The sequence below is a fragment of the Monodon monoceros genome, unplaced genomic scaffold (genome assembly GCF_005190385.1).
Source record: "Monodon monoceros isolate NGI ecotype Baffin Bay Population unplaced genomic scaffold, NGI_Narwhal_1 Super_Scaffold_21, whole genome shotgun sequence".
NCBI lineage: Eukaryota > Metazoa > Chordata > Mammalia > Artiodactyla > Monodontidae > Monodon > Monodon monoceros.
The window spans coordinates 84,388,693-84,399,275 of NW_021703778.1; the positions used below are offsets into that span (position 1 = coordinate 84,388,693).

General features: G+C 34.1%; 1 protein-coding gene across 6 annotated transcripts in view; it reads left to right on the forward strand.

Annotated features, from left to right (window-relative positions):
* Positions 1 to 10,583, forward strand: part of MYEF2 (myelin expression factor 2) — an 84,446-nt gene that overhangs the window by 64,765 nt on the left and 9,098 nt on the right. For 4 of the 6 annotated variants that reach the window (XM_029238603.1, XM_029238602.1, XM_029238599.1 and 1 more), the window contains 6 exons: positions 1,227 to 1,277; positions 1,573 to 1,641; positions 1,946 to 2,044; positions 2,349 to 2,420; positions 4,176 to 4,384; positions 4,464 to 4,515. In XM_029238603.1, the coding sequence (XP_029094436.1) occupies positions 1,227 to 1,277; positions 1,573 to 1,641; positions 1,946 to 2,044; positions 2,349 to 2,420; positions 4,176 to 4,384; positions 4,464 to 4,515 (552 nt within the window). The remainder of the gene's footprint in view (positions 1 to 1,226; positions 1,278 to 1,572; positions 1,642 to 1,945; positions 2,045 to 2,348; positions 2,421 to 4,175; positions 4,385 to 4,463; positions 4,516 to 10,583) is intronic. The other 2 variants (XM_029238604.1, XM_029238605.1) reach the window with 2 other exon arrangements.

Genomic DNA, 10,583 nt, shown 5'->3' on the forward strand with positions numbered 1-10,583 from the left:
ATTCAACATAGTCTATGCCTTGTGTATCATGGATATACAGTATTTGTGGAATGGCTAAAATACTACCATATAAGCAATTTAAATTTGAATATCTAGTTGGGAGGGTAGCTTTTCAGATAGCTGTTTGGCTATTCACGTAGACTAACCTACAGTTTATGTTTGAAGATTGATTTTTAAACTTTTTGGTTTCAGAACCCTTTTATACTCTTAAAATTTGTTGAGGGACCCCAAAGTGCTTTTGTTTATGTGGTTATATTTGTCAATATTTACTGTATTTGAAATTAAAACTTAGAAATTTAAAAAAATTTACATATTTATTTAAGATAACAATGATAAACACATTATGTGTTTAAATTAATGTAATTTTTAAGAAAATAAATTGTATTTTCCAATACAAAAATTAGTGAGAAGAGTGATATTAGTTCACCTTTTTGTACATCTCTTTGATGTTTGGCTTAATGCAAGACAGTCATGCTCTTGTATCTGCTTTTGCATTCAATTTGTTACAGTGTCATCTATCATGTAGTTTCTGGAAAATTCCACCTTATACTCATGAGAAAATGAGAGTAAAACAGTCAATATCTTAGTGTTATTTGGATAATGAAGGAGTTTTGACCTATTGAACCCTCAAAGGTCCTTAGACCATATTTTGAGAATTGCTGTTTTAATTGATGGACTAATTAATGCTATCTGGTTTCTATTTTTGTTGAGATGCTATAGTTACATTTTAAATTGTGAGGGTAGTTATGGTAATCATTATGGTCTAAACAGATGGAAATCTTCTCCCTTACTCTTAGGCCCTCTACCCTCCTAAACACATACTATTTTTATTCTTTCATTTTTTACTGCTCCCTTAGCTGCCATGTTTAAAGGAGTCCTTACTTTCTGACCTGATCTCTCAATCTGCTGTAGTGATATTTGTGTGTCTGAGCTGAAAAAAAAAATGAACGATTACCTAGTCCTAGATATTCTCTAACTGAATGTGAGTATGACCAGTGAATTTTGTTTTCTTGTCTAATAAATATTCAAAGAGGCCTTTCTGAAGACTCATGATTAGACACCTGCTGTGGCATAGCACTTTAAACCGTCCCATCTGTGCCCTGCTGCTTCTCTAGTATTCCACTGTGACTAGACCATTGGTATCTATTTTGCTGTGTTGCATTATGTCATTCTTTAGTCATTAAAATAAGATTTACTGAAAGTACATACTGTGTATTTTATTTGAGGTATGGGAATGGATGGTCCAGGTTTTGGAGGAATGAATAGAATTGGAGGAGGTATGTATAAGCATTTGTTTTCTTGTATGTACCCATCACCATGTTTAGTAAGTTAGAAACTATGTTGAGAATTCCAAGGGAAACAAAAGTCATGGTTTATTGTTGGCTCACGTCCTAAAGGCTGCTAGCAGAAATTGAGCCTGGTACATACTTAAGGGATGTGGAAGGTGATGTGTTAAGAAGCAGTTGCACAAGGTAGGGTGGATGAAGAGCTTACTGATGAGACTTAATATTTACAAAATATACCTTTCAGCTATATAACTGACAGATCTCAAACTTAACCTTTATTCCATAGGAATTGGGTTTGGTGGTCTGGAAGCAATGAGTAGCATGGGAGGATTTGGAGGAGTTGGTCGAATGGGAGGTAGGTAAATGTATATAGTGGGATGTGTATACTACATTTCATTTTCTCCATTATTAAAAATGTCCCCCCTTTACTTAGGAATGGATACTGTAGATGTTTTCAGAGGATGTATGGGCACCAGGGGTAGGGACAGGCAGAGCGGAACTGGGATATCTGTGGCATGTGAAGTAGGTTGGGTAAATCGTGGACTTCTTGTATTGTGGCTTTTGCTGTCATTACAGTTTAGTTTCAATAAGTTCCTAAATGGATTACTGTTTATTGATAATACTTGAAAAAGGGTTAATTTGTTGCATAATCTTTTCAGAGCTATACCGTGGTGCGATGACTAGTAGCATGGAGAGAGATTTTGGACGTGGTGATATTGGAATAAATCGAGGCTTTGGAGATTCCTTTGGTAGACTTGGTAGGGCTGGCTGTTTACTTCTTTTCTTTTTGCAGGTTGTATTTTTTCAAAGTTTGGCTGTCTTTTTTTTGTATGAAAAATTAGAAATTTATAATGTTTTGTGCAATTTATTACTTGAAGAAAAATACTTCAGAGGTTTTAATGTACTAGCTCTCTTTTTCAGTGTCTTACATATTTGAACCCTATTTGTAGAAGACTTTATACTTTTCAGTTATTGTACATCTTCTGAGAGCATAATACCTTGGGAATTTTAAAGTATGATTATTTAAATTAATTAGTATATTATCTTTCCATCCTTGTTTAGGCAGTGCAATGATTGGAGGGTTTGCAGGAAGAATAGGAGCTTCTAACATGGGTCCAGTAGGATCTGGAATAAGTAGGTTTAAATTTTACTAGAATTTTACAGTAATATTTGAATACTTGCAAAAAACTTTGCAAGAGTAGTTACTGTAGTATTGTAATACTTTGTTCTTATATGTTGATATGACTTGTCATAATTTAGAGAAACTTTGATATTTATTGAGCTTTACTGTTTTATTGCTGTTGGAAATTTCTTAACTAACTTTGAATTTTACTTCTTTGACATTTCTAAACTAACACCAGAATATGTGTTAACTGTCACCCAATTCAAGAACCTTTATTCCAACTAAAGAATCTGGGGCTTTTTCTGATCATATGTCACGAACAACATTAGCTTTAGCACCAACTCTGTTTCTTTGCTTATTCTCTATAACTGCTGTTGGAGACTAGCTTATTTCATCTGTGAAAAAAAATTGTGTCTTTTGGTAAACGCAGGTGAATCGCCTCAGATCTAACACTTCTGGAGACCTCCTGAGGTTGAGGGCAAGGTTAAAAGAAATGCTTATTTCCTTGCTTCTTAAACCTTTTCTTTGATAGAATCAAGAGTACTATTGTTGCAAAACTGGGGAATGACAAATTTCTTCCCTCTGTTTCCACTAGTACATTTTAGGCCTTATATTAACCCTTAACACAAGGCTTAGTTTTTGACCCATGTTGCTTACTGAACCATGTCTATGTGAGCTCTCCATAGTTACCGACTTCCTTTAATTGATTGAAATCTCACAAATAGGAAACAAAGTCTACTTGAACTCTTCTAAGAGTGAGTTAAAAAAATCTTGTCAGCTGAAGATACTTACTTCCATTGTACCTTGCTTCTCATTTTATTCCTTCTTTTCATCATCTTTTCAGCCTTGGCCATTTTCCTGTTAATCATAACTTCCCTACCTTCCTTTTTCACCTCAGTGTTTATACTTCTGTTCCCCTAATTTTATATTTGTTATTCACAGAAAGCCAATTTGAGGGTGATGTTAATTTTTAGAGTGGGGATATTAGGTACGAGAAAAAAGGATACGATTGAGAAAGAGTAGGATTGGAATAGTTAAAGGGGACTCAATGTATAAGAATCAAGTGGGTACGAGCTACAAGCTAGATTTTTAAGCTCTGGCTAAAGGAGTGTGATTCCAGTTTTTGTTGTTATCTCCACAAGCTCTGTATAACATAGAGACTAAAAGTTAGCTGTTTCTGTGGTTATTGAAAATTGAATTGATATGAAAAGAGCAATTGTATACAAAACAAGATACTGAGGTGAAAGGTAAGCTAGGAAAAGAATATTATGTAGGACAGTATGAGAGCAACAGTTGATATGTTGTAGTTGTAATTATTTGAATTTACCCCATATGTCTTTGTTCTAACAATTACTAAGCTTGGTATTATTAAAACATAAAAGTGAGGATACAAACTACTATAACATTAATGAATAAAGTCATTGATAGAAAATTTATATAACTTACGTTTTATGATCAGAATATAATTTTTTAGAAATGTATATGTATAATAGTATGAACAGATTCAGTTAGCCATTAACATTCAACTAACTAAATATATACAAAATTAAAATCTGTTCCTTGGAAGATTGTTATATTGTGTGTATGAAAATAATTTTATTTATATATTGTCTAATTACATAAATGAATTAATTTTTCTCTCTTTCTCAAAAATGATTCTCTCCCCCCTTTTTCTCTCCTTCTTCCTCTTCCTTCTCCTTTTCCTTCTGTTCTTAAAACAAAAACACCAAACTCCCAAATCCTCCCTTCCCTTCTTGAAAATCCAGGTGGTGGAATGGGTGGCATGAACAGTGTGACTGGAGGAATGGGGATGGGACTGGATCGGATGAGTTCCAGCTTTGATAGAATGGGACCAGGTATAGGAGCTATACTGGAAAGGAGCATCGATATGGATCGAGGATTTTTATCAGGTCCTATGGGAAGCGGAATGAGAGACAGAATAGGCTCCAAAGGCAACCAGATATTTGTCAGAAATGTAAGCAACTAAATGTAAAGTATACTTAAAATTATTTTTTTCCTTGTATATCTGTTACTAATACCTTTTTTCATTCTAGCTGCCTTTTGACTTGACTTGGCAGAAACTAAAAGAGAAATTCAGTCAGTGTGGTAAGTATGCCAATGACTGTAGATATATTGATATTGATTATGGAGGAAAAATTGATTTTAAACTTTTAAATACTGCTTAGACCTTTACCTGTCCAGATGCTTATTCCTGGGTAGTATGACAGGTTTAATTCCACTTCAAAGAAATGAATTATTTTGCTATCCTCTGACATACAGCAGTGCAAATTACTACTAAATAACAAGATTTAGAGTAGAGTCTCATTGTCTCCTGTGGATAAAGAAAGGGCTTATTTTATTACCTGATGTTTAAGTGGTTACTATATCATCATTGCTTGAATTTAAAAGGATGTTTTTTATGTGGGAAATACTAACGAATGGTATATGTATTTCTTTGTTTATAATGTAGTACAGTGCTTTGTCAACATGACTCAATGAAATGCTGACATCCAAGTGATATGGAGTTAATAGATGAGACCCGTTCTGCGCACTCTGTCACCTATGCAATAAAGGAAACTTAGCTGATAGCGTAGGACCCACTGCCTAGAATGCCTTAGACAGGTACATTCTGGTGGCCCTTCTGTTCCTTTTATAAACGGTTCTTGGCTATAATGATACTACCTATACGACCGTAATATGTTCATTAGGTCTGTAGATGATTAGGTGGTTTATTACTTTTAAAAGAGGGCCTTTTTTTTTGTAATGATGAGAGATTTAGTGTGAGTAGAACAAAGTAACAGATTTCCTGCTAGTATTTTTTTGCTATTACATGGTAACCCAGAGAGTATTAATAGTACAACTATGTCGGTGGGATATAATGATGAAAAATAGCTAAGTAAAAGTGGTATATTCAACCTTTGAGAGTTAATGGAAAGTTAAGAGTATTTGGAATATATCTTTAATTTCTGGAGATCATGAAGGGGATAAGTTTAGTGTTCTCCCACAAAAGTAACCTTTGTAGCCACTGTCACAAGGGATCAAAGTGATCCTTCTGGAAACTGTTCTCTAATGTGTTCTCAGAGTACTTTATACCTAACTTTTCTTGTGGTAATCTGTTCACATGTTTTCTTCCCTCCCAGATGAAGGCTCTTGAGGGCAAGAACCATCATCTATTTATTCTAGTACATTTCGTTGCCTCTGCACGTATAGTAGGAGTTTATTAAATGTTATGAATGAGTTAAGCATTCTGAAAAGATCTTCATTCATTTATTTGGTTATTTATTAAGTAAATCTACAAATATTGTATTTTTGGTAGTCTGCTCATCATTAGAAAGGGGAAGAAAGTAAGATATTACCCCTGCCCTCAAAGAACATACAGTGTGGATCTGTCTACAGTGTTCTAGTGGCTCCTTTTTGTTGATCATCTTTTAATTTATATTTATTTACATTTTATTCAAAGAAGAGAAAGATAATTTTTATTGATAAAAAAGTTGTTGTAAACAAGTCAACTAGTAAATAGTTGCTACTAAGAGAAAGCAGAATTATCAAGTTGTTTTGAGGTGTTGGTAGTCTTTGTAGGAGTAAGGAGATCTACCAGGATGAGTAAGCAGCATCTACCCGTGAATCCCATAGGCTACAGGGGAAATGAGCATATTACGGCCTTAGTGAGATCCATCAAATGAGGAGCGGTGGCAGCAAGTATAGATAATCCCTGCTATTGTAGTTTCAGTGAAGAAGAATCTCCAGATGACATATGACTTTATTTTAAAAAGTAGAAATGAAACAACATAAAGAACAAAGTGGGGCAAACAAATGACATTAGTGAAAATGTGACCAAAACTGAGTTGACTGTTTCCTTGTACGTAGGCAGATTTCCTTTCAAGATTAGATATGAGCAAGGCTTGCAGCAAATTTGAGGTCTTTTGGTGGGCTTCTATACTTGTTGCTGCCATTGTTTTGACGGAAGGACATCAACAATTCAAAAACATTTTTTAAAAGGAAAAACTAGTCCCCAAATCTACATTTAAAAAATCTGTACAACATTTTAGCCAATAAAATAAAGTGCTTAACTCTGTTATTTTAGCTCTATTTTTATGTCCCTTTTTGATCAGTCTGTATTATATCATGAGAGTAATGCATTTTTGGTTTTGTTTTCTCAATTCTAATTGTAAAAGCTTTTGACTTTCAGATTTATATTAAGGTAATACCATAGTAAATAATTTCCTACCATCTTCCTGTTTTTAACCTTGAACTTACATTGATGGAAAGGAAGATAAGTTACAGTAATAATTTATAGAATTAAGTGTCCAGCTATTGACAACTATGGAAATTATCTGGCTTGTATGAACTGAACCATCTGTTTTTCTGCCACACATCACTTTATTTATTTTCAAATCTTAGCTTTTCTTTCTTAGAATGGAAAGTTTCTTTTTAACCTGCTCCAAGCCAGTAGTGCCCCTTTTCACAGTAGAAGTCAGTTTTTTGCTATTTTTTTAACCCCCTGAGCCCAAGGTGAGTAAGTATATTCTCTTGATTACTTCTTAGTAGGAGTCTAGTGGTACTCCATGCTCTCCTCTAGACAGTAACTGCTAGTAAATGGCCCATCAGCAAGCCCTCTGATTATTAGATGTCTAGAGTGGTTAATTGTCCTTGGTGGGGCAATTACAAAGATCGAGAAAATGTTGGAGTATGAGTTAAATAACCCTCAATACAACATTTCCTTAGTGGGTATAATTCAGGAAAAAATGTATTCAGATATCCCCAAATATAACAAGATGAGAAGGAAGTGAGTATAGTAAAGTAGATCTTCTTTTATTTTGCTATATGTAATTCCTCAATACACATTTTTAAGAAGACTGAGTATAAATAACTAACCCATTCAGAGTTGGACCCCGCATTAGTTCAGGTTGTGTTAATGAAGTCAAATAGGTGTAGTTTTTCAAACTTCCATATTGTCTATACACTTTAACTATACTCTGGCTTAGTGTGTTTTAGAACTGCAGAGCAAGGAAAGCCCATTCTTAATTATTCCTGCTATAAACCATACCAAATATAACGTTGTTCCACAGGTTTCCATTATTTTCATTTTTTACATCAGTATGCTACCTGTTACCTGCATAGAAAATGGGGACTTGTGGTGGATTTTATTTACTAAAACACATAGTGCTTCAAGCATGGCTAGTGGACTCTAGATTAAAATAACAGTAAAAATAATGCAGTAAGAGTAAAAACAATATATGAAGAATATTCATAGATAGTCACTTTCTTTTGTTTGTAAAGAAACACTCAAACTTTGTTTTTTGTCCCCCATATCGTAATTATAGTTTCTTGTAGAATATCTGATTTTGCTTTCTTGTCCTGTGGTTATGTTACAGCTGTACTTTGGAAGTAGGTTTTATTAAACCATTTATTTATTTATTTATGCTTTAATTTGGTCAGTTTTTAGATATGCTTTTACATCATCATTTTCCAGAGTATACCCCACAAGATTACTTAATAGGCTGAGTTAAATAAAGCAGAAAGGTTTCTTTTATTGCAGGAGAGTCATTTTTTGTAGTTAGTATATGTAACAGCAGTATTTTTGGTTACTGTAATACTGATTTCTCATTGCATACTCTTTTTATACTGTTGCTAAAATAGCAGCCCCATTTTGTTTTTCTTGGAATCACACAAGATCAGTAGATATTTCAGTAATTTAAGAGTCCTCGGAGCATGTACAAAACCAGAGAAGTCTGATTTTAATTAATTAAAACTAAATTTTTTTCTCCTCAATTATTTATCTTTAGAAAAGAATATATCTCAGTTGGTGTTTTTATGGGATTAAGAAGAAAGTTAGAAAACAGAACTTTCTAGTTCTATACCTAGGGGTTTTTTGGGGCAATCTAACCGTGAAACAAGTATCTATAAGTTACTTTCTCTATAAACCTGAGTGTCCAAACTGTAAGAAGGTTCAAGTATCTTAGCTGATAGACCTTGTCAGCTAGAAAAGCCTTGAGATCATTGTGAGGTCAGGAATTTGGGGGTTTGAGTCATGATTCCTAAAAAGAGAGGAAATTTAAGAGAAAAAAAGAGAAACTTGTCCTGGGAGATTAACGGATTTTGCAAGAGATTATTACACATTTTCCTTTGAAGTTTTGAAGATTTCTTGCTTGAGTGAACCTTAGTATTGCTAATAAACCTATGGTGGGATACTTATGTTAAGAAAAACAGATAAATTTAGGATAATGAAGAACATTTAACCTTAAAAGCTCTTGAAAATTCTCCACAGTCCTCTTCAAAATCACTGTAAAGTGCTCCCATTTACCAAGGTATGCTTCTTTAATTAAACTTGCTTTTTTTTCAGGTCCCAGCATTTGAGATACTAAGAGGACTGTGACTCTGGAAATTGCTCTGCATTTGTCTTTAAAGCTTTAAAAAAATATATATATAGTCTCCAGTTTTATTTTATGATGTTAGAAAATGTGATTTCTCTATTTTTTTAAATTTTTTTCTTCCAGTTTCGTTGAGATATAATCAACATATAGCACTGTATAAGTTTAAGGTGTACAGCATAATGATTTGACTTACCATATAAAATGGTTATCACAAGAAGTTCAGTGAACGTCCATCATCCCATAGATACAAAATTAAAGACATAGAAAAAAAGATTTTCCTTGTGATGAAAGCTCTTAGGATTTACTCTCTTAACAACTTTAATATGTAACACTCAGCACTTATCATGTTGTACATTACATCCCTAGTACTTATTTATCTTATAACTCGAAGTTTGTACCTTTTGACTCCCTTCCTCCAATTTCCCCTCTCCACTCCACCTGCCGCCTCTGGTAACTACAAAATGATCTCTTTTTTTTTTCTATGAGTTTGTTTCTTTGCTTTTGAAGTATAATTGACCTACAACCCTATGTTAGTTCCTGTTACACAATATAGTGATTCGATATTTCCGTACTTTTCAAATGATCACGATAAGTCCAGTTACAATATATCACCATAAAAAGTTATTACATAGTTACTGACTATATTCCTCACATTGTACATTTCATACCCGTGACTCATTTATTTTGCAATTGGAAGTTTGTACCTCTTAATCTTCCTTTACTATTTCTTTCTTCTCTCCAGCCCCCTCCACTCAGACAGCCACCTGTTTGTTCTCTGTATAACTGTTTCTGTTTTGTTACGTTCATTTCTTTTGGTTTTTAGAGTCCACATATAAGTGAAATTATACAGTATTTATCTTTCTGTGACTTATTTACTTAGCATATAATACCCTCTGGGTTCATCCATGTTGTTGCAAATGGCAAGATTTCATTCTTTTTTATGGCTGAGTAGTGCATGCTTGGGTGGCTTCCATATCTTGGCTGTTGTAAATAGTGCTGCAGTGAACAAACATAGGGGTGCATGTATCTTTTTTTAATTAGTGTTTTTATTTTCTTCAGATAAGTACCCAGGAGGGGAATTGCTGGATCTTATGGTAGTTCTATTTTTAATTTCTTGAGGAATTGCCATACAGTTTTCTATAGTGGCAATACCAGTTTACATTCCCACTAATGGTGCACAGGGGTGTGTTTGGTTTTTTACCTGTTGTAGGTTAAAAAGTTTTTGGATCTACTTTAACCATTATAATAATTTCTCTTGGAATTAGTCTGTTTTATAACTTTTAGAACACAGTTAAAGACTGCCTGGCTTGGGTTACAGATCATGGTTTTGGTTCAGTGTGATATTTATTAACTTGAACCATTTAATTAGTATTGAGTGGGTGAGTGATTACCTATCAGTTGGTTTTTAAAAAACGCAGTAATGGGGCAGGGCGGGGATGGATGAATAAACAAAAGAAGAAAAGTAGCCTAGGATGTTGTAGAAGTCATTCAGATCAAAATTTAAACAGGAAAAAAAAATCTTACTCATGCATTGGGATTAAAAGTTCATCCCATCGCCTGGAAAGGGCTTATGCAATTTTTTTATAAGCCCTTTTTTAAATTAATTTATTTATTATTTTGGGTTGCATTGGGTCTTTGTCTGCGCGTGGGCTTTCTCTAGTTGCGGCGAGCGGGGGCTACTCTTCGTTGCAGTGCGCAGGCTTCTCATTGCAGTGGCTTCTCTTGTTGCAGAGCACAGGCTCTAGGCGTGCAGGCTTCAGTAGTTGTGGCACGTGGGCTTAGTAGTTGTGGCTCGTGGTC